The following is a 24,125-nucleotide window of genomic DNA, read 5'->3' on the forward strand; positions in this document are numbered from 1 at the left end:
CGATGACTCACACTCTGCCTCTCCTTCCCCAACTCCACCCCAACTCAGACCTGGGGCTGCAGCTCCTTTTTTCAGACCACCTCTGGTCTGAAAGAGAACTTTGGGTCCCTGGTTCCTGGAAGGAGCATCTGAATCCTCCTTGTGAGGAGTGACATGACTTTCATGGCTGCAGGGACCATGGCTCTGGCCCTTGAGCTCACAACATATGGGAACATGTGATTGTGTGAATCCTCACAAGATCACAAACCTTGAAGTTGTTTCCCATGTATTTTCATATGTTCCCATGAAAATTAAGAGGAATGAAATGGCTGACAATGCCAATTGCTGGTCGGCTGTTGGATGGGGGCTATCGAGAGAAAGCAGCATTATGTGTAAATAGACTAGAAATCCTGATGAATCTGCAGCAACCGGTGGTTAACAGGTAAGCACCCACTTTTGTAAGTGATGAACAAACCTCAGAATGAGAGTTCCCATTCTGACGACATGCCAAGGATGGGATCATAGTGTCTGTGGGGGATGCAGAGGGGAACTGAAGCAGCAGGAGGAATGTAAGGAAGCCACGAGACCACCTTTCCCTGAATCACGTGTTGTCTGCATGTCCCAGATGAACCAGGTCAGCCCCATGGCCAGGCTCCTGCAAGGCCCTGAGCCAGACCCGGACAGATCCAGTCATATGGGATCCCAGCAGGAGTCTTGGGTTATAGGAATGACTCTGTGCTGTCTGGGGGACTTGAGGCAGTCCTCAGGGGAGGAGAATCAGACATTCTAGGAGAGGAAAGCAACTGGCTGAGGCCCGTCTCCCACTGCTGTGATAACAGAGAATAAAGCGACTGGAAGGAGCCCAGCCATGCTGGTGTTGTGGGGAAATCAGACTTCTTATGGGTCACTACATTAATTTGCTAGGGAGAGAGTTCTCTGTTCTGAGAGAACAGAGCCGCACAAACTGGGAAGGAAGGAGCTGAGAACAGAAATGTATTGTCTCACAGTTCTAGAGGTCAGCGTCTGAGACCAAGGCACCTGCAGAATGGTTGTTGTTTTGTAGGCTGAGTAGGAGAATCTGTTTCATCTTCTCTTACAGCACCTGGTGGTTCTCTGGCAATTTTTGGCATTCGTGGTCTTATAGATTTCTACTCTAACTTCATAGGGTGGCCTTCCCTGTAAGAATCTGTCTCCAAATTTTCACTCTCATAAGGAAACCAGTCCAAGTGGAACAGGGTCCAGCCTACTCCAGCGCAACCTCATCTGAATTAAAAGAATTACATCTGCAATGATCCTATACTGAAATCATGACCCAGGGAGAGATTCTGGAGGTTAGGACTAAAATATCCATTTAGGAACTGTGGGACATAATTCAACCCCGCAAATATCCCTGCCATGGTTGGGCATTCCCTCCCCTTGGGGGATTCTGAAGGTAGCATGGGTACCACAAAGCTCTCAGGGATCAGGTGGGGCATAATTAACAAACCCAGAAAAAGCCATGACTGTCTCCTAATGACCCATCTGTATGTCTGGATATCCAGGCTCCATCCTTGCCCTCTGATTATCACCACAGTGAGAAAATGTTGAACTTGTGTTCTCTATATTCACCCAGGTAGGTCAGAAGTGAGACAATGATCTCATCATCATCAAGAGGTGGGGTACAGTACCTGCTGCCTCCCTGAAGGAGTTCCCCCAGGACACCAAGAGGATCTGCTTCTCCTCCAGCTGCATGTGTAGGGCCTTCTGAGCCCATCTCAGCTCTGCTGTGGACATGACATGTCTAGAGCCTGTTTAATCCCCATTGTGCTACTCTGACTCCTGGAGGGATCAGTGTGAGGAGCCCCAGTCTCTCTGCCTGAGCCTCTCTTCCCTCAGTGTCACTAGCCCCAGCCCTGAGTCCCATCAGCCCTCCCCTGCCCACCAGGCCTCTGTGCTACCCTCTGTGGTCGGATCAGAGGACATACACTGACTGGCAGACTATGTAGTTCAGGTTTGTAGTAACTGCAAAACTAGGTTCTGCTCCCAGAATGAGGACATCACAGGTAGGACCAACTTTAGTGAGACAATGGGGATGACATGACACATATCACAAGGTCTGAAGAAGCAGGAAGCAGTTCTGCTCTAGTTCAGATGGGACATCCTGTGATGTCTCTGTTAGAGAACCAGGACCATGTCCCTGGGCCCATGACCCAGTGAGCAGGATGGCAGCCTGAGAGGGTTTGCCTCTTGTGACCTGTGCAAGGTATAGTGCCTCTGAGGGCCTGGGTGTGTGTGTGTGTGTGTGTGTGTGTGTGTGTGTGAGAGAGAGAGAGAGAGAGAGAGAGAGAGAGATTGATTTTAATGTTGCCAGGAGATTTTGCCCATTTCCAATGGCCCAAACTCAAGATTTGTTTCCATAATTTCCCTCCAACCTCTAAACTCCAGTGACTTTTCTTTATATCATGTTTAAGGATAAAGGATACCAAAAGGAGCAGGAGGAGTAAAGATTTATATGTGCTTACCACATATGAACCACGATCCAAGCTCTTCCATTTATTAAATCGTTTAATCATGAATACTCTACAAAAAATCATTCTGATTATCACCCCAACTTACAAAAGCAGAAGCTGAGGTAGGTAGGATGTGTAAGTGCCTGAGGTCAAAGCTAGAAAGAGGCCAAACCAGCAGCAAACCAAGGTCTGCTGACCCCTAAATCCCTGGTCTTCATCACCAACCTATGGACTTCTGTGCTTTCAGGCTAAGACACGGCCCCTTCTTAATGCTCCAGAAGGTTCTGTCTCCTTTTTCAAAAGCAAGTGACTGCTAGTGGGACTTTGCAGACAGTCCATTCAACAGAAATAAAATTCCAACCACATTCATAATTTAAAATTTTCTAGTAGCCGCATTTTAAAAAAGAGAAGAAATGAGCAGAACTTGTTTTCATAGTATACTTTGTTTAGATCAGTTTCTTGAAAATATTCTCACAACAATATGAATTACATATAGAAATATTTTTTACCTTATCTTTTATGCTATGTCTTTGAAATCTGCTGGGTACCCCAGAACAACAAAACTTTTCTTTTGGGATTACCCACATTTGATGGTACAGAGGTTTTCATGCCTTGTAGAAGCCATGGACAGAGCAGGTTAAATGCATAAGGTTTCCTTAGGGTAACTGTCTCTAGAGTATAGACTCACAGCCAACAGGCTGTTTTTCTTTGGAAACACAGATGGCAACACCATGAAGATCTGAGCACTCTTCAGAACAGAACCTGGGAGGGCATAGACTGGAATAAAGGAGAGAGGGTGGTGACCAGAAGGTCTCAGTAGCCTTGGGATGAGGGAAGAGGGAGCATGGTGAGGGTCGGTGCAGGGTGGGATTGGAAGGGCAGGCTCTGGGACATCTCCTGGATTGGAAACTGGACTTACTCATCACTGTTATGGCAAATGAGAAATGAGAAAACCATGTAATCTCTCAATATTAGACTCTTCATATAAAAGACTGGAGGAAAACTTGTGCCTTGGTTTTTATTATGTCTCATTCAGTGGAACCTGTACACACTCACACAGGTTTAGCACCTACTGAGGCCTCAGAAGTAGTCATTTTGTTAAACTAGCAATACACATAGGGTGACATTCATCCCAGGGTGCCCAGGGGAGCACTGTGGGTCTTGTTTTCAGACCCCAGTAAGTCTAAATCCCCTGGGTTGTGCTCAAGTGCAAAGGGTATGACTGATGCTTCCACTGATGATTCTTGTGTAAAATCAACTCTCCACTTTAGAAACCCACACCTGCTCCTACTTCTATAGGAAGTAGCTCCTACTTTTGTCTCAGGAAATGACCAGAATGGGGCTCTTAAGCTCTGTGTGAGCTCAAAAAAGAGCTCACACAGACTAATTAAAGAATGGAAAGTAGATTTGCATCTGATGCCCCTCCTTCCTTGAGCTGCAAAAACAGAGGATAAGATGGGAGTTTGAAGACTTCAGTCCCAGGAGCACAGCCCAAGAGAAGAGTTCTACGAGTTCCTCTCCACCATGGACTGGGTTTCCTTCTACCTCCTGCCCTTTATTATCTCTACAGGTCAGGGTTCTGCCTTTTTGACATTACCCTCTAAGTACAGTGCCCAGGGAACACCGTCCAGTGTCCAGGACATTCAGCATCATGCTTGTGTTTTGTGTTTCCAGGTTTCTGTGCTCTGCCTGTGCTGACTCAGCCTCCATCTGTGTCTGCCTCCCTGGGAGCCTCTGTCAAGCTCACCTGCACCCTGAGCAGGGAGCACAGCAATTACTTTGTTCTCTGGTATCAACAGCGACCAGGGAAGGCCCCTCAGTATGTGATGAAGGTTAATAGTGACGGAAGCCACAGCAAGGGAGACGGGATCCCCAGTCGCTTCTCAGGATCCAGCTCTGGGGCTGACCGCTATTTAAGCATCTCCGACATCCAGTCTGAGGATGAGGCTGAGTATCACTGCGGTGAGAAGCATACAATCGATGGTCAAACTGGCTAAGCCACAGTGATACACACAAAGGGGAAATGAGGCTAAAACCTCCCACTCTGTCTCTTCTCTTCCCCATGGGGACTTGGGGAGCTGTTGCATGCTGCTCTCCAAGGCCTGGAAACCTTCAGCTCTGCCTGGAAACCCATTCATACTGCACAAAATCCCAAGACACCATTACAAAGAGACAGACACGGGGACGAACTTAGGTCTTTTTGACAGTAGAATATGCTCTTTAATTTGCCATACTACTGGGAAAGACGAGATCAGCCTAGACAGAAAAATGACCATGAGAGAGTCGCTGGTCTGAGATGACCCCATGAGCCATCAGACCCTGTGCATCCATAATAGGTCTCTGCTCAGGAAATGGACAGAGATCTCTGAGTTCTGCAGTTTACCAAGAAAGTTGGTTGAGTGAATACCATCATGATAATTTCATTATGAAGCATAATAGGATGCTTGCCAGTGTTGAGTGTTCAAAAGGAAACATTTGGTCCACAAGGGAGGTATGCCACAGAGTCTTAAGCCCATGGTGGGTGCAGAGCTGGGGTCTAGTAATAAAGCAGAATACTTGTTAGGATGTCTCTGCTAGGACCAACACCGAGCATGGCTTGGGTCTCTCCATCGGTACTCAATTCTCAATTTTTGGTGCCAAGAATGAGTCCACATGCTGCCTATAGGACTTTTCCAGGTTCTTCCCAGAAACACAGCTACTGGTACAACAGCAAGGCATGGTGAAGGGGGTGCACCAAAGTGATAAATATATTGACTCCCTGGACTCTCAACCCTGTGAGTGATCCATCTCAAATACATATAATGGGAGAGGGGCCAGCTTACTGGACATGTTGATTTCCTCCATAGATGTTCTGGTATCTGAAAAACAGCATCTTTCACACACAACCACGCTTCTGTGTTAACATTGAGCATCTGTATTGATCAAGGTAACCCTGGTCCCTGGGCATAGACCTGAGCAGGGTTGGGAAGAATTGTGATGCTGGATCCCAGAAACTCTGGCCTGGTCCCCTTAGTGAGTGAGGCACTCTGAGATGGAAATTCCAGGAGCTGCCCATAGCCTGGAAACTCCCACGAAGGTAGGAGGAGAGAAGGTGGCTATTTCTCTAGAGACAGAGTAGGCAAGGGTACAAGAGGAGCAGGAGGAGAGGTGCACAGCAGGTCTCAGACTTGCAGTGACTTCTTTCAAGTACCTCGTGGGCTGAGTCACAGGGAATCACAGGCTCCTCTTACTCACTCCAGTAAAGGATTGTTTTCTACCAAGGGTTTGCAGAGATTGTGTCCCAAAAAAGAACTCCCACGGCTCCCTCTAGTGGGATTTTCCTCACCACATACATTGTAGCCCAGAGGACAGTAGGGAAATAATATCCAAACCCACACAATGAATCATCCCACCTCCAAAGGACCCACCTGGGGCCTTCTGGTGTGGATGAGTTGGAAGAAAATAACCCAGTAGGCACGAACAGACAGACAGATGGACAGACAGTGAAAACAATGAGAGGGACTGGAAAAGGAAGGCAGAAAAGAGCATTGTCTCCTGTGCTGAGATGGTAACCAATCAGTGAGGGAGTGACAACTACAAAGAGACGGTTAAAGGGGTCAAAGGATTCCATTAGTAGAAATTACTATTTGTCAGGTTTACTATTTGTCAAGTTTATAACAAGATCGGGGACGCAGTAAGAGACCTCTGGTCAGCTCTTGTCCTGTAGAAGTGAGTAAGGAAAGGGTCAAGAGTGAGTGTCTCCTCCTGCATTGATCCTCATCAGTGATTTCTGGCTTCACAGAGTGCCAGGTGATCCTGAGGCCAGGAATGAAATTTTTGTCAGAAGTTCTGATGTAGCTTGTGGCCGTAGCAGAGTCCTCACGAATAGAAATCCTGTAGTCCCATTGTCTCATTGAGTGAGTGCCTCACTCACTCTTGGGCCTGATGAGCAACTTATTATTGAACACAGGGAGCACCTGAAACAGGTGATAAGCTCTAGCCAGGAGAGATGGAGGTGATGCCACTAGCACTGTGAGGAGAGCCCAGGCAGGCTGAGCCACGCGTGAGAGTGTGTTCAAGGAGATCCCCTTACCCCAGCGCCCCTACTCATTCTGCATCTCCCTTCCTTCCTCCATTCCTTCCCCCCTCCCCACCCACTTCTCACTAGTTAATCAATGTTCTCACTTTCAATATCTTTCCCTGGAGACCTCTGGAATACCCCCCATGAGTCATATTCTACTCAATTCTTTATCTTCCACTGTGTGTTCCTTTTTCATGTATTCTATCATATATGGATGCAAGAAGTATCATCTTTATTCCTAAATACACAGGAATCTGGTGCCTTTGGGACATCAGGATTGTGTCAGTATCGACCCTTTTCAATGCACTACACTGAAACCTGCACTCTCCTTTCTGAAAGAAGATAGCGGGCTAAGCCAGGCACTTCAACCCTAGGACAAATACAGGAATCGCACCTGTCCTGCCTCCTGCACCGTGTATGTGACCTGTCTGTGCTGGGCTGGGCAGGGCAGGGAGCGCAGCTGCCTCTGGGAGACTGGAAACCCTGGTCCACACCCTTTCTCGGGTGACAGGTGCTGTTCAGTGACCTGCAAGGGGAAATTCCCTGGACTGAACCCTCCCTCAGCAGCAGGGGACAGCAGAGCTTCAGCAGGGGCAGGAAGACAGAGTTTGGGGCTGCGCAGGATGCCAGGCCTGGGGGTCCAGTGTTCAGTCCCCAGAGAATGTTGGGATGGTCCATTCTATCTTCTCAGGCTGCAGGGACCTTATTCTGAGGGTCAGACACACAGAATATTGATGGGAGACCTAACACACTGGGTGGGATATGCAGGTCCTCTTATGGTCCTCCAGTGTTCCCAGGCACTGACTCCTCTGTGCAGGTCAGGTCTAAGGACACACTGACCACTCACCCTTAGCTCACCTTTCCCTCTTCTAGGATGCAGCTCCTTTCTGGGGAGCAGATAAGGGAAGGAAAGCAGGGACCAGTGAGCCCCTGGTCCCTGGAAGGGGCATCAGCAACCTCCTTTTGAGACTGTCTCCAGAGAGAAATGGATGCTCCCTTCTCAGGCTGGAGCTCTAGTCCCCGAGTTGTCCTTGTACAATGACAGGATCCGCTTCCTGCAGGGACACTGTCTCAAGCCCATGTAATATCCAAACCCACACCGTGACTCATCCCACATCCAAGACCACATGTGGCCTTCCAGTGTTAATGCCTTGGAAGAAAATAACCCAGTAGGCATGGACAGACAGACTGATGCACAAACAGTGAAAAAAATGAGAGGGAATGGGAAAGGGAGGCAGATAAAGAGCATTCCCTCTTGTGCTGGGATGGTAACCAATCAGTGAGGGAGTGACAATGACAAAGCATTGATTAAAGGGGTCAGATTAGTAATCGTAATGCCAATTAGTAATGCCAATTAGGAATCGGCAGTAATCCCATGCCAGGTGGGATTGTGTAACCTCAGGGACCCACACAATGACTAGGAAACTTCGAAAGATTTGTCATGCCCTTTACATGTTTACATGAACCCATGATGAAAATAATTGTGGTGGCCAATTTCTGCTCTCCTGTGGGATGAGGGCTGTCAGGGATGAAAACAGCCTGTGTCAATACCCGAGACATTGTGAGGAATCTCCAACAGCTGCTGGTTGGTTAACAAGTCAACTCCCAGGTAGAAAGGCATGCAGGAACCTCAGAATGAGAGAGTTTCCCAACGTGATGACATGCCAAGCAAGTACCAGAGTGCAGTGGGGGCCAGACAGGAGATCTGAGGCAGGAACAGATGGGTAATGAGGTCACAGAGCACCAATACTGAATCAGGGGTTGCCTGCAAGCTCAGAGGGCCCGCTAACCCCATGTCCAGGACCCTGCAAGGCCCTGAGCCACACCATTGTAGACCTCAGGCACAGAGGTTTCAGACAGAGCCATAGGGTCAGATTCCAGGAATTTCACTATTGAAGCCAGACCTTGGAAACCAAGGTTGATTTTCTCACCAGAAAGCTCCATGGAGGAAGCCAGGAGCCCCTGGCTTCCTCCTCAGCCACCCATTCTAATCTCACAAGTGAGTAATCCAGGCAGAAAGCATGGAGGAAATATATTTGCATAAATACTAGCAATCACTGCCCCATGGGCCTGGATGGAATTAGAGAAGCCTGGTTGAGCCTGCTCTGCTGTGGGGTCTCTGGAGGCAGAACTCTGAGCATCTCCACCGTGGCTTGGACACTTTTCCTGCTCCCCATTATCACTCTTTGCACAGGTGTGCCCCCAGACCCTACACATAAGCTCAGAATTCATGGGACCTGAGCTGGGCCTGCCCCAAACTCTGAGCTCAGCACCAACACTGTCTCTATATTGGGTCTCTGTGAATGAGTCCCTGTACCTCACACCAAACCCTCCTCTCCTGTCTTTTCAGGTTCCATGGCCTCCAGTGGGCTGACTCAGCCACCCTCTGTGTCAGTGACCCAGGGAAGACGGCTACAATCACCTACCCATGGGGAGCCAGGCTAAGCAGAAGACCAACTAGGTAGAAATCTGAGGTCCTGACTATGGCCTGGACCCTTACAAGATGCCCCCTCATCACTCTTTCCCCATCCTCACAGCCCCAGGTCCTGCCCCTAAGCACTGACACAAGCTCAGCCCCCATAGGACTCTGCCCATGACCCTGGCCCTGAGCTCTGCCCAGGGGATGCTGCAAGGGTGGGCCCCTCCAGAATGAGTCCCACAGGCTCCTGAAGCTGCACAACCAATGTCCCATACACTAATCAGCTGTCCCTAGTAGTGTGCCCATGAGACCCCATTATTCCCAACTACTCAGGGAGAGAAGAGAAAGCAATAATACAGAGCAGAGCCAGCAGGCCCCAGACCAGGCCGCAGCACAGCCAAATGGCCTCCACCGTCCCCACAGATTCTCCAGCCCTAACCTGGGACATGACCCCACTGACTCTCCACATGCACAGGCTGAGGGGGCTCCTTTAGAGACCAGCCAGTTTGGGGATGGCAATGAGTCCTGGGATGCAAGCCCTGCAGCCAGGCCTGGCCTCAGCCTCCTGCATGCACTGGTCAAGCTCTGCCCCACAGAGCCCAAGGTCTGAATCAAGCACAACTGAACTCCACTCCTGGACTCACTCCCACTTCTCTTTTCCTGGGAAGCTAGCCTCTCTAGGCATTAGCTTCAGCAGCTGTGAATGTGGAAGCTTACACTCAAGTAAAAAACACTGTTTTTGTTTTGTTTTGTTTTGTTTTGTTTTGTTTTGTTTTACATCCGATGATACATAACATTGTAAGAGTCTTACTAATTAGAGAGACTCCATGTGATCTCAGCCAGCTGACTGTGAAGTTGGAGTCTCCTGTCTTCCTCTGTGGGATCCAAGGAAAAGTTTTCATCAGCCCTGTGAGCTGCATCATCAGCAAGTGGATCCAGGTCAGAATTAGCAGATTCCCAGTTCCACAAAACCACAGATTAGGCTACTTTACAGATCCTCCCACACCGAGCTCCAGGAGATGAGGCCTGGAACAAAAATAATAGTAGTAAATACAGGATTACTAAAGAGTAAGATGAAGATCTGCCTGCTCAACTGAATTTAGCACCAGAGGCATCACCCGGGGATTAGAAAACCCAACCACACAGATAGAGATGCAGGAAGCATCGGTCCTGATTCCTACATACACAGGAACCTAGTGGTCGTGGGACATCACACAGGATTGTCTGGACACTGACCCTTTCCAAATGGACTACACTGCACCCTGCACTCTCCTTTCTGAAAGAAGACAGGAGACTATCCAGTGCATTTAAACCCTGGGACAAGTACAGGAATCGCACCTGTCCTACCTCGTGCACCATGTTTCTGACCTTCTGTGCTGTTTTGGGCAGGGCAGTGGGGGCAGCTGCCTGTGTGAGTCATGAGCCCTGATACCTCAGATGGGTCCTGCCTCCTCTTCACATGAGCCTCTTCCTATTGTCATGGGTAATCTGACACCTTATACCTAGTCTTGCTGCTGGCAGGAGCCCCACAGAGACAAGCAAATCCTCCCCTGGAGGATGCAGGCCAGCAGTGCATAGATCAAGGGGAATCAGGATGTGCGCACTGGGTCATTAATCTCCACCTGGACAAAAGATTTCCCTGCACTTCCAGCTGCCAGTGTGGAGCGGCCACTAGGGGGCCAGAGAGATCACCTGGAAGCACCTCAGGGATTCCAACTGGAAGGATTGGTTACCAGAACCTGAAACCAGAAGTTCAAGGTACAGGTTTACTACACTATCATCACCTGTGCTCTTATATAAAGTTCTGACTTGCAGTCTCTGATCTCTATCCTGTGGAATTTGTCTCTGGCTCTAGCATATGTCCAGGACTTCATGACGCTACACCCCACCCCCATTCCTGCTTCACCAGTCACTGTGAATCCTTGCTCAAGCCCTGGGTTTGTCCCTGACATGGTGGGCACCCTGGGGATACTGAGGAACAGCATCTATGACCTTCCCTGGGATCTATCCATTGGCACGGACTCCTACAGCACATCAATGGCTCCCTAAAACTCCATGTGCACCTGTCAAGGGAGGGAAACCTGGCAAAGGTTTTTGATGTTCACAAAGTCAACCAGGAGTAGGACACACACTAACCTATGATCCTCAATACCTATAGAGGAAACATTCTATGATGGATTCAAGAATATGCAGACAGACTCTACCTCACAGCTCAGTTGTGACCATGCCTCCCCAGGAGCCAAGTCAGGACATGAAGAAGGATAGAGTTTGGACCCCAGACTATGGGAACACAGGGTGAAAGAGAATCACCTGGGCTGAGGATGAGTTTGCAGGAGCTGCCCAGCTCTCTGTGTCCCTTGGAGCTGAGCCCATTTCTCTCTCTCTCTTTCTCTGTGTGTGTGTGTGTGTTTTGTTAGTAGCTGAGCCCATTTGTATAACCACAAGGCTCCTCAGCAGCAGTCCCTGAGGTCTGGCTCATTTGCATAACCAGCAGGTATCTCCAGCAAGGGGATAAGAGGGGACTGGGAGGAACCCTGACCAGGCTTGAGCTTTAGGGAGCAAAATCAAGGGACCTGCACCATGGCCTGGACCCCTCTCCTCCTCGGAGTCCTGGCTCACTGCACAGGTGCTGAGGCCAGGCTCACACCCCCCTTATCCCCGGGTTCTGGAACACTCCTGGCCCTGACTATGAGCTCAGCAGTGGACTGCCACTGGGGTCAAGATCTCATGACTGTCCTTTGGGATGAGGGGCCAGTTGGGTGTAATCTCTTCCCACTGTTGTCATTGGCTCCGTCTGACCCCAAAAGAGCTGCACCTGCCCAGGGAAAGGGGAGGAATGGTTCTCATTTGTTCAAAGGGTCTATCCACAAGGCCGGCTCATGGGCCCCAGAACAAAGAGGACATCAGGGTGGGAACTATCTAGAGAATCACTGGGATTTAAACCAGGGGTGGTAGTGTCCAGGGGGTGATACTCTGGCTGGAACCTACCTCTCATCTTCTCTCTTGCAGGTTCCATGGCCTCATATGTGCTGACTCAGCCACCCTCACTATCAGTGAATCTGGGACAGACAGCCAAGATCACGTGTGGGGGAGACAACATTGGGAGGAAAAATGCTTACTGGTACCAGCAGAAGCCAAGACAGGCACCTGTGCTGATTATCTATGAGGATAGCAAAAGGCCATCAGGGATCCCTGACCGGTTCTCAGGCACCAACTCAGGGAACACGGCCACCCTGACCATCAGCGGGGCCCGTGCTGAGGACGAGTCTGACTATTACTGTCAGGTGTGGGACAGCAGTGCTAATGCTCACATTGACACAGACAGATAGAGAAGTGAGAAAAAAAACCCTTCGCTATCTATGTCACACTCCCCTCCATCCCCAGGAGGCCTGTGCACAGAGCAGGGAGCACTTCTGGCCCAGGTCTCGACCTCATCTGAGATCCCCAGACCTTCCTTCCTATCCAGCCCTCCAGGCAACTCTGCACAGGGAGGTCAAAAGAGCATTTACCACTGATGGCACTAGGCAGCCTACTTCTCTGTGCCTGGGTGTCAACTGCAGACACAGGGCCTGGGTCGAAAAAAGACGCAGGGAGACATTTGGCCAGTGGTCATGACCTCATCATTTCTATGTAGTGCTCATGGGCTAATGCTCTCCCGACTGATCAGGATTACAGTTCAAAATGTCCCGGCTCAGCTGAGTTCCTGAAGCTCTGGGGACATGAGAGGAGCCTCCTCTACCAAAAGTGGAACAGATGGGTACAGTAGACACTGAGAGGTCACCCATATCCCCTCTTCTGAGCTCACACATGCGCCCACTGCTTCCTAGAGCCTCTGGCCACTCACTCTAGTGAGCTCCTCACTAGAAAGTGCTGCCAGTTCAGAGATCTGCTTCCCCAGGTTTCTGTCCCTTCTCAGAGAGTTTCTTATGAATGATCTCCAGAGGTCCAGAGCCAAGGCCCTGCCTCTGGTTCAGATGTCCTGAAAGCCCCAGCTGGAGAGCTCCCTGAAAGAAGGAGGCGGATCGGATGGCTCACTCTCTGTGGGTCACTCTCCTTCTGCCCAGGCTGATTTTCCTTCTCTTTCCAGGTTTTTAAGCATGAACTTCCTTATCTCAGAGTCTGCTTCCAAGAACCCAATATGACATGGCCAGAGTCCTAGAGACAGTCCTCAGGGAACACAGGGGGCCACAGTATATATCCACAAAGCTGGGATGCCTTCCCAAAACCCACAAGGTGCATGTCCAGTCTCCACCAAATGAGATCCTTTTTTCTACTTCTATACAAGGAGAAAAGATGCAGACACACTAGGTGGTGCTCTGGGTTCTGACAGATAGTTGAAGAGTCTCATCTGTTCTGATGGTGAATGAGTGACATTGGGACAGTTGCCTCCTCCTCCACAGTGGCCAGAAGATATTCATCTATGGGAGTGACACACACAAGGAGTGCTCTCTCAATTCTACCCCATGACACACACACATTTTGCCCAAGAAGACTTCTTTACACGCACCCTACCAAGAAATACGGACAGAAAACAATTTTATGAAATGTAGTCCAGTCTCTCGATGCTGACATGTAAGAAGCCACCAGAGTCCCACCTTGCCCTCATGAAATCCACTAGACCCAGGCAAACCACAGTCTGCAAAAAAAGGGAATATCAGTAATCTTTCTTCCTCTTGATAATATGCAACTATCCCACGACAACCACAAATAGGTTCTTTCTCCCATGAGAGGAAACAAAATACACTTTTGTCTGCTAGGGATATTTGTTTTTGTCCCACATGATTTGATATCCTAAATGCTAACATTAAGATAGACAGTTTCCGACCATAACACACCTGATGTGAGATGACAATGGGATGAGACAGGTGGAGAAAACATAAACAAATGATTACTATGTATCCAAACACATTCCTACAACATAAGGAGTAATTCGTGTTATTTGCATGCTCACTTCTGCCACTACACTGTATTCAGAGAAAGGCAACTCTAATGACTTTCTTCACCACCCACCCCTTGATCCCCTTTCTTCAGGAAAATAGCTGACCTAGTCCTCATCCCAGCCAGTTGGGAGGACTAGACCTTCATTCAGGAACATTGGTCTATTATCAGACATTCTGAATTGAACTGTGGCACGTTCATGACCATAACCACAAACCAGGGACTCCTAGGGGATCCCCTGAATCCATACATACCGTCCCTTGCCTCACTTGTGCAGTAGACACCCAGGACCCCCTGTGACAGTCACCATGAATCACCCCAGCCAGTGCCCTCACGTTGACTCCTGATTCACTCCCAGGAGGCGCTGAAAGAACGAAGGCTCTGACTCTGCCCACAGAGCCATGCAGTCAGTATGCCCCGGGGATCACCATCCACAGCACACTCTCCATATGGCTGATGAAAGTGCCATTCTGAATCAACTTTTCAGATCATACAAGGTATGGAGTTTAATTCAAGCTCCGTTACCCAGAGCAGGTCAGTGAAGCCCCATGTCCCAGGTGGCCAAGTTGGACCTAGGAAATAAGAAGAAGTAAGATTTTCCATGGTGCCTAGACCCCACCCTGTAAAGCACAGGGAGCACACAGTCCTGGGGGATGGGGAAGGGGTTGCTCCCCAAGATGCAGATGCAGCTGCAGCCGGACTGGGTGAGGCCCAGGAATCTGCAGGTGGGACAGCTCTCCAGTGAGCCTGTGGTACTGCTCTTCCGGGGACCCTTCTCTGAGTGGTTTCACCCCTGCTCTTCTCCTGCTTGCAACCAGGGTGAGAGGCCCACAGGGAGGCACAGTGGGAGGCACAAGTGACCCGATTTCCCTCTCAGTCAGGGTCCATGGGGTCAGGACCCATACTCACTATGTCCACATCACCCCCCCCCTTCACAGGGCTGTGACAGTCACTTCTGACTCAGCTGTCTTCCTCCAACACCACTTCCTCTCCTCTCTTACAGGCTCTGTGCCTCCACTGACCTGCGGCCGACTCCCTCCATGTCAGTGGCCCTAATCAGGCCCATGAGCTCAGGCATGAAGACACCTCTTGGCAGCAGCAAGCCTGGTCCCCCAGCTGGTATATATACAGATATGAGCAACCATCCGGGGCTGATTCTGAGGATGGAACATGGGTAAATGGCCCCCTAGGCATGACCAGGACTGAGAGCCAGGACTATGCTGACCATTGCTGTGCTACTTCACATACATTGAGAGTGCTGGCAGTGACTCAGGTGACATAGAAGGATGGGGGATGGGACATGAACCAACCTGTCATGGTCTGGCTCTCACTCTCACTGTCATCTAACCGGCTGCTGGTCAGGCCTAAGAACATGTTCCTAGTCCTGGCCCGGACCCTGAAGGATGGGAGAATAGCAGGTTCCCTGATCTCAGATCTGTGTTAACTCAACTGAACAGTGGCAGATGGTGGGCTCAGCATGGGAACTATAGCCAGGCTTCAGAGTAGATAATACAGATTTGGAGTGTCATTATACATCACGTGGTCCCCAGATGTAATCACGTGTCACTCTGGAGAGATGACAGCTGTATCAGAAAGCACAGCCCTGTGGGAATTTCCCTTCTCCTTGGGTACAAGCACCTGGATGGGCCCCAGCGGCTCTGTGACTCCATCCTTTCCTGGATGAGGTTTTCAACAACCTACAGGGCTGCCCAAAACTTACTGAGAAGGGGACCAGGCCCCTGCTGCTCCAGGTGCTTCCCTTCTTTGGGTTTTACAGAAACTGAGGAGGAAAAGCAGACACCACCTTGGAGCCCACCTGGAGACTTTCTCCTGGCACCACTGTCCATCCACTGCCCCAAGTCACCTGCACCAGGCAAGTCTGACCCTTTGCTATGGTCTGACCCACATGGACTGACACCTATGTCCATGTGACCCTGTGTGGTGGCCCCAGCTACGTTAGGGCCTTACTGTAGCTCTGAGGAGAACGATATTTTCCAGTATTTGAAGAGATTTGTATCGTAAGTTCAATTTCTTTCCATGATTCTTTGACCTGTGATTTTGAAATTGATTTTGAGAGTAATTGCATGAGGTCCAAGGAGCAGATGAGGAATTTATTAAGAAGGAAGAACAGAGGCTTCTGCCATTTCCACCTTGGCTTCTGTTAGGAGGATACCTCTGTGGGAGACACAGAAGTGAGATCATTTTGTCCTCACAAAAGAATGGAGAGTTCCATTAGAATTTTTCATCTAAATTTTACTTAATGACCTGAACAATCAGAAACAGGATCTTTGGTGGCAAACTCTATGGCCAAAACAATCATTCCATGGATTTTTCAGGTGAAAGGATCATGAAAGGTCCCTCTAGAGAATTACAATCTGGAGATTCCCACCAGAGCCTTCTTCATCAACAACACAATGAATAGCCTGGTGCCTCCCTCCCTGGTCAGCTGGGAGGTCACTGTGGCCAAGTGCAGCAGCGCCCCCACAGGCCGCTGGCAGAACTGAGAGCAGAAGCTGTCTCCTTCAGGACCTGGACCATTCAGGCTGAGGTTGTCCCACATTCCTTCCCAGTCTGAGCAGCCTTCCTCACCTGCTGCAAAGGACTCCTGCTGCCTTGCACCTGCCAGCTTCTGGGATGGGGACCTACACTCCTCTCCCTGTCCTCCCTTCCCTGTCAGGTGCAGCCCTCCCTCATGTTGCTGCTCAGAAAAGCAGTGACAGGTCATCCACGTGGGCCAAGACAGGGGGACTGGACCAGAGGCACATGTTGCCCCTTAATCACCTTGTGTCTACAGCTGGATAAGACAGGAAGGTAAGAATAGCAACTACTACCCTGATTGTCCTCCGCCCCCATGTGACCTAAGGTGAAATAGGGCTGGTCTGAACCCACCTTGTGTCAAACTTGTTGCCACCTCACCAGCTTCTTCCTAGAGTCCCCTCTATGTGCCCAACAGCTTCCTGGAGGACCTGATTTATTACCTGGAAATTGCCTCTTACCACACCTGACACATCCCTCTGTGACCAGAACACTCCCCTTAGGAGAAAAGTCCACATGAGCCCTGAACTGGGTTGGAGTCCCAGGTCCCTCAGGTTCCCCACCTTCCTTCAGATTCTCTACAACGGTCCCCAACGGCACTGACTGGGCTTTTCCCACTCGTGTCTTACTACTTCTTTCTTCTTCCTGACCTGAGAGCGGCTCCTGGACTCCCTCTTTAGAATGGGCCCTGACCTCTGATCATAGAGCAGCCTGCCTGTTCAGTTCTGTCTCATCTCTGGATCCATGTTCTCCAGCACAGAACTCACCACTGATGCCTTGGTCCCCATTCCGCCAGGAGGGTTTGCTTAGATGTGAAGAGTGGAGCTTACTTTCTTCACAAAGAGAAGTCCAAGGTAAGAAGATTGTTGTTTTCTGGGAGCTCACCAATTGCATGAGCACTCACAGTCTGGCTAGTGTTCCCTCTTCCTAACCCTACAATGTTGGCTTTGCTTCAACTCTTATTGATGATACACTCCAGGGAGTGCTCAGCTCCAACTCCTACCCCATGTTCCTCAAGAAAGGTGCTGCTGAATCCCATAACTTCCTTCCTCATGAGAGCAAGCTTCGTGAGAATATCTACCCATTACCTTACATCCGTGGTCCACACTGGACCACATGATCAAGTCTGACTGCCAGGGACCTGAAGAAAGCAAGCTTCTGACTTCCAATTAAATGTAGGTGACAATGCACACATAGAAAGGAGTTCAGTCTACCACCTGGGTCTGCACACCAGTGTGGCTATTATTGGGCCTCACACCCAAGATGGAGAGCAGACTCTGTCTCCTTCAGGTCAACACATGGGGGGGAATGTGCAAGACATAGTGGGTGAGAATACATGTTTTTTAGGGGATGTTCTCTTGTCTCTTTGGGGATTGAGCCGCCATTGCCACCTATCACTGCTGCATGCACAGCTGCTTCAGGGAGAACCAGCCCCTGAGTTCTGTGTGCTCCAGTGCCAAGCCCCGCGATCACCTGCATGACCTCCACCACCCCACAGATATCTATGGGGATGCGTCAGGAGGGACCTGCCTCTTCAATCTCTAATAGGATTCTTCATGACACATCTGAGCCTGTCATGGCTGGTCTATGGGTGGCATAGCCCACACAGTGGAGAGGATTTTTTTCCTTCTGGTCAGCACTTCATGGGTCAGGGAAGCATGACTTAATCAGTGGATTCTGAATCTAAACATGGACGAAGACACCCTTGTAACTCCGGCAGCCAGTGTGAGCAACCACCAGGGTCAGCAGAGGTTACCTGGGAAAGCCACCTGGACAAGGGGAGGGTCTGGGCATCAGAGGCTCTAACATGCAGGGACTAATATTAGGACCTATCACCTTAAGGAAAGGTGTCTGTTTCTTAGAGAATCTTACTTCACACTGATTTCCAAATCCCACTGGCTTCAGGTCTCTTATATTTGACTTTTCTGGATTTTCTTACTCTTTTGGCACAGGCACTACAACTGTATTTCACCATCCCATGGCAAAATACAGACACTGTCCAGCATTCTTCTCAGAAGTGTTCTATATGAGCCTGTCAGCACATTGGGAACACTGAGGCACAGCATCTCTCTAGCGCCCCAGGAGCTCATATCAAGGACAGAATCTTACAGAACAGCAGGGACTCCTAGAATAGACTATATGCCCTTGGTAAGGGTGACATTTTAATGGGGTCTGACTCTCAGGAGCTGTGCTTGGGTTAGGATGCTACCCCAATCTTTGCCTTCTCATTTGCCTCATGAAACAGGTTCATAATATTCAGACTGACCTCATCTCTGAGTACTGCTATGGCCAACCTAGCCAGAAACCAAGGCAGGACATAGTCTGGGGTAGACATATCATCCCCAGATAAGGGACAAACAGTTGAAGGAGAATATCATGGGCCAGTGGTTGGGTCTGCAGATGTTGCTCCCCCTGCTGTATGCCCCTTAGTTCTGAGCTCTTCTCCAAAAACACAAAGCTCCACAGCAGCTGCCCCTGAGACGTAGCTGATTTGCATAACCAGCAGATGTTTTCAGCAAATGAACAAAAGTAACCTGTGTGGGTAAACCTGCCAACCTGGACCCTGGGGAGAAGAATTGGGACACCTCTACCAGAGATTGAACCCCTGTCCTCTTCAGAATCCTGTCTCTATGCAGAGATACTAAACCCATGTTCATACACCTCTGGCCCCACAGATCTAGAAAAAGGCTGGACCTGATTCTGAGCTCAGCTAGGGGCTACCCATGGTGGGCAGGATACTCATGATCTTCCAGCAACATAAGGGGCTCATGGGCTAATACCAGAAGGACTTTGATCATTGGCTCTCCAGGACTGACCCTGCCAAGAGAAAAGGGGTGGGGAGTTCCATTACATCACAGACTCCATTCCCGTCAGGCCTATGGGCCCTTGGGACTGAGACTGGGTGAATTGGCAACTTGTGTTCCCACAGAATCCCTGGAGCTCAGTCTAGACTAGGTAGCTAGGAATATCTCCTAAGAATGTGTCTGTGTGGCTGCATGTAGAAGAATGTAAACTCGACCATTCTCTTACACCAAACACAAAGATAAACTCAAAATGGATAAAAGACCTCAACATGAGACAGGAATGCATCAGAATCCTAGAGGAGAATGTAAGCAGGAACCTCTTTGATATTAGCCACAGCAACTTCTTTCAAGATATGTCTCCAAAGGCAAAGTAAACAAAAGCAAAAATGAACTTTTGGGACTTCATCAAGATCAAAAGCTTCTGAACAGCAAAGGAAACAGTCAACAAAACAAAGAGGCAACCCACGGAATGGGAGAAGATATTTGCAAATGATGGTATAGACAAAAAGGTTGATATCCAGGATCTGTAAAGAACTCCTCAAACTCAACACACAGAAATCAGACAATCATATAAAAAAAGGGGGGGGGGTGCTGAAGACATGAACAGACACTTCTCCAATGAAGACATACAAATGGCTATCAGACACATAAAAAAATGTTGATCATCACTAGCCATCAGGGAGATTCAAATTAAAACCACATTGAGATACCACCATACACCAGTTAGAATGGCCAAAATTAGCAAGACAGGAAACATGTGTTGGAGAGGATGTGGAGAAAGGGGAACACTCTTACACAGTGTGGAGATTCCTCATGAAATTTAAAATAGAGTTTCCCTATGACCCTGAAATTGCACTACTGGGTATTTACCCCAAAGATACAGATGTAGTGAAAAGAAGGGCCATCTGTACCCCAAAGTTTATAGCAGCAATGGCCACAGTCGCCAAACTGTGGAAAGAACCAAGATGCCCTTCAATGGACGAATGGATAAGGAAGATGTGGTCCATATGCACTATGGAGTATTATGCCTCCATCAGAAAGAATGAATACCCAACTTTTGTAGCAACATGGATGGGACTGGAAGAGATCATGCTGAGTGAAATAAGTCAAGTAGAGAGTCAATTATCATATGGTTTCACTTATTTGTGGAGCATAACAGATATCATGGAGGACAGGGGGATATGGAGAGGAGAAGGGAGTTGGGGGAAATTGGAAGGAGAGGTGAACCATGAGAGACTATGGACACTGAAAAACAACCTGAGGGTTTTGAAGGGGTGGGGGGTGGGAGGTTGGGGGAACCAGATGATGGGTATTAGAGAGGGCACGTATTGCATGGAGCACTGGGTGTGGTACAAAAACAATGAATACTGTTAACGCTGAAAAGAAATAATAAAAAAAATGGGTCTGTATTCCAACACACCTCTCATCTTTCTCTTCCAGGCTCCATGGCCTCTTGCCTGCTAATCAGCCCCCCTCAGTGTTGATGACTCTGGGACAGACAGACAGGATCACCTGTGGGGGAAGCAACATTGGAAGGAAAGATGGTCAAGGATACCAGCAAAACTAGTCCAGGACCCCCTGCAGATTACCTATGGTGATAGCAACTGGGACAAAGGCATCCTTGACCAATTCTCCAGATCCAACTGGGAACATGGCACCCTGACCATCAGCAGGGCCATAGCTGAGGATGAGGCAGAATATTACCATCAGTCATTTGACCACAGTGGTAATGCTCACAGTGACACAGGCAGGCAGGGAAGTGAGACACATACCCCTTCCCCATCTGTGTCACACTGTCCCCCAACCCCAGGAGGCCTGTGCAGAGAGCAGTGTGCAGGTCTGACCCAGGTCCCCACATCTGAGGTCCCCTGAGATCCCGCTCAACCCAGCCCACCATTTAGGTTCTGTGCAGGGTGGATGGCAGAGGAAATGTACACAGATATTAAAACTACATTTCACCTAGGACTGCAATGAAGGGATGACTAAACATGTAAGAAGAAGAAATGGAGATATTTTTTAAAGTCCCAAAATGAAAATTACATGATCAGAAATACACAAGCAAGATTGTCAGCAGATCTGATGATACAAAAGCAAAGATTAGTGAGCTTGAATATGTGGCCACAAAACTATTAAACCTAAAACACAGAGAGAAAAGCTGGAAAAGAAAAAACAAAAAAAAAAGATTAAAGCCTCTGTACCTAAGATAACTTCTTGCAGCATAAAGTGTGTGACAGGAGCAACTAGGGGAGAAAAGATGGGGAGCCTGTGGTTAATTTAAAAAAAATTTCCAGAGATAATAGCCAAAAATATTCAAAATTTGGTGGACACATAATATATATTCAAGAAGCTCAGCGAAGAAGAGAGAAAGCATAGCACACATAGTAATCAAACTTTTACAGACCAGCGATGCAGACACTCTGATAGCCAGAGAGGGGAGTGTTGTTCTGTACAGAGAAACAGCATCATGGTGCAAGCAAGAAAACAGAGGAGCAATGACTAAAAATACTAAAAGAAGAAAACCTATAAACCTTGATCTCTACCCAGTGAAAATGTCATTGAAGAGTGAGGACAAAATAAAACTTTTCAGACTGCAAGCCTCACAGAACTGATCACCCACACACTTTCCCTACAAGTAATAAATAATAAAGGATGCCCCACAGGAACAATAACAGAGAGAAATGTAACATTATGAAAAGATATTTTTAAAATATCAGGTATCAGATCAGAGCTATATGGATAAATAAAAAAATTATATCACTTAATGTCTGTAATAAGTAGCCAATGATTTAAACAGAAATAATAGCAATACATTTTGATTTATAATGGTTGTAAAAACCAAAATATATGACAATGTTAGCAAAAATGATGTGAAAAGAAAAATCATGTTATCATGTTCTTATTGTACCTAAGGATGACTTTGTGCCATGAGGTAGTTTGATATATTAGAAAGTGAGAATGTCCACCTCAAAATAAGACATTAAAATCAAAGATTGAACCACAAAGAGAAAGAGCTGTTAGAGTACCTTCTTTAGGTTTCTCCAGAGAATATGGATCCAATAGAGCATGTATCTCATAAACACCTACATGTATATTCATATGTTACACACAGTGATACAAAGGAGGAGACAGAGAGACTAAAAGAAACTTATGTTAACAAACACATCATGCACCGATGCCTGGGTGGCTCAGTTGCTTAAGCATCTACCTTCAGCTCAGCTCATGATCAGGGTCCTGTGACTGATCCCTGAGTCAGGCTCCCTGCTCAGTTGGGAGCCTGCATCTCCCCTCTTTCTGCTTCTCTTTCTCTTTCTGTCTCTCTCTCTCTTATGCAAAAAGATAAATAAAATCTTAAAAAAAAAAAAAGAAAAAAGAAACAACCATAGGGACAGACTGCCTACACTCAGAGGAAGGAAGAAAAGGATTCCAGTGGATTTTGCTTGGCATGAAATGTCAGAGACAGTGGATTAGCATCTTTATTGAAAATGGGGAAAAAAGATCTTCACTTGGGGAAAATATCCTTAAAACATGATATCCAAATAAAAAATGTCCACAAGGGGGGGAAGAGTCAAGTAGGCGGAGAAGTAGCAGGCTGAGACTACTTCAGCTAGCCGGAGATCAGCTAAAAAACTTATCTAAAGATTGCAAACACCTGCAAATCCATGGGCAGATCAAAGAGAAGAACAGCAATTGTGGAAACAGAAAAACAACCACTTTCTGAAAGGTAGGACCGGCGGAGAAGTGAATCCAAAGCGACGGGAAGATAGACCCCGGGGGGAGGAGCCGGCTCCCGGCCAGCGGCGGAGCAACAGAGCACAAAACCAGGACTTTTAAAAGTCTGTTCCGCTGAAGGACATCGCTCCAGAGGCTAAACCGGGGCGAGGCCACGCGGGGTCAGCGTGGCCTCGGGTCCCACAGGGTCACAGAAGGATCGGGGGTGTCTGAGTGTCGCAGAGCTTGCGGGTATTGGAACAGGAAAGCCGGCTACAGAGACAGAGCCGACAGTAAACTCACAGATCGGTGTTACCTTGAACCGGTCGCAGGCTCGATGAGCTCGGAGCGCGGCCGGAGGTCAGGCAGACAGGAGTAACTGGGCGCTGTTCTCTGAGTGCGCACTGAGTAGTGGGGCCCCGGGCTCTCGGCTCCTCCGGGCCGGAGACCAGGAGGCCGCCATTTGTATTCCCGTCCTCCGGAACTCTACAGAAAGCGCTCAGGGAACAAAAGCTCCTGAAAGCAAACCCGGGCGGATTACTCAGCCAGGCCCCTGGTAAGGGCTGTGCAATTCCGCCTGGGGCAAAGACACTTGAGAATCACTACAACAGGCCCCTCCCCCAGAAGATCAACAAGAAATTCAGCCAAGACAAAATTCACCTACCAAGGAGTGCAGTTTCAATACCAAGGACAGCAGCAGAATTCCAGAGGAGGAGAAAGCAAAGCACGGAACTCATGGCTTTCACCCTGTGATTTTTTAGTCTTGTAGTTATTTTAATTTTTTTTTCTTTTTCATTTTTTCTCTTCTTCTGATAAATTTTTTTTAACTTTTACCCTTTTCTTTTTTAACGTTTTTTAACTAGTTTATCTAATATATATATTTTTCTTTTTTATACTTTTCTTTATTCATTCTCTTTTTTAATTCTTTTTTTTTCTTTTTCTTTCTTTCTTTCTTTCTGAACCTATTTTATCCCCTTTCTCCCCCCTCACATTTTGGGATATCTTCTGATTTGGTTAAAGCATATTTTCCAGGGGTTGTTGCCACCCTTTTACTATTTTATTTACTCCTTCATATACTCTTATCTGGACAAAATGACAAGACGGAAAAATTCACCACAAAAAAAAGAACAAGAGGCAGTACCGAAGGCTAGGGACCTAATCAATACAGACATTGGTAATATGTCAGATCTAGG

At 48.2% G+C, this 24,125-nt stretch overlaps 3 gene segments (V, D, J or C); all 3 read left to right on the plus strand.

Moving 5' to 3' along the window:
- The window catches only part of LOC132023362 (probable non-functional immunoglobulin lambda variable 11-55), a 1,024,259-nt gene that overhangs the window by 832,061 nt on the left and 168,073 nt on the right, over positions 1 to 24,125 (plus strand).
- LOC132023856 (immunoglobulin lambda variable 4-3-like) lies at positions 3,940 to 4,469 on the plus strand. The segment is given in 2 exon segments: positions 3,940 to 4,038; positions 4,143 to 4,469. Coding segments are annotated over 2 exon segments (369 nt in total).
- Positions 11,498 to 12,347, plus strand: LOC132023367 (immunoglobulin lambda variable 3-9-like). The segment is given in 2 exon segments: positions 11,498 to 11,573; positions 11,957 to 12,347. Coding segments are annotated over 2 exon segments (366 nt in total).

The sequence above is a fragment of the Mustela nigripes genome, chromosome 8, assembly GCF_022355385.1.
Source record: "Mustela nigripes isolate SB6536 chromosome 8, MUSNIG.SB6536, whole genome shotgun sequence".
Classification (NCBI taxonomy): Eukaryota; Metazoa; Chordata; class Mammalia; order Carnivora; family Mustelidae; genus Mustela; species Mustela nigripes.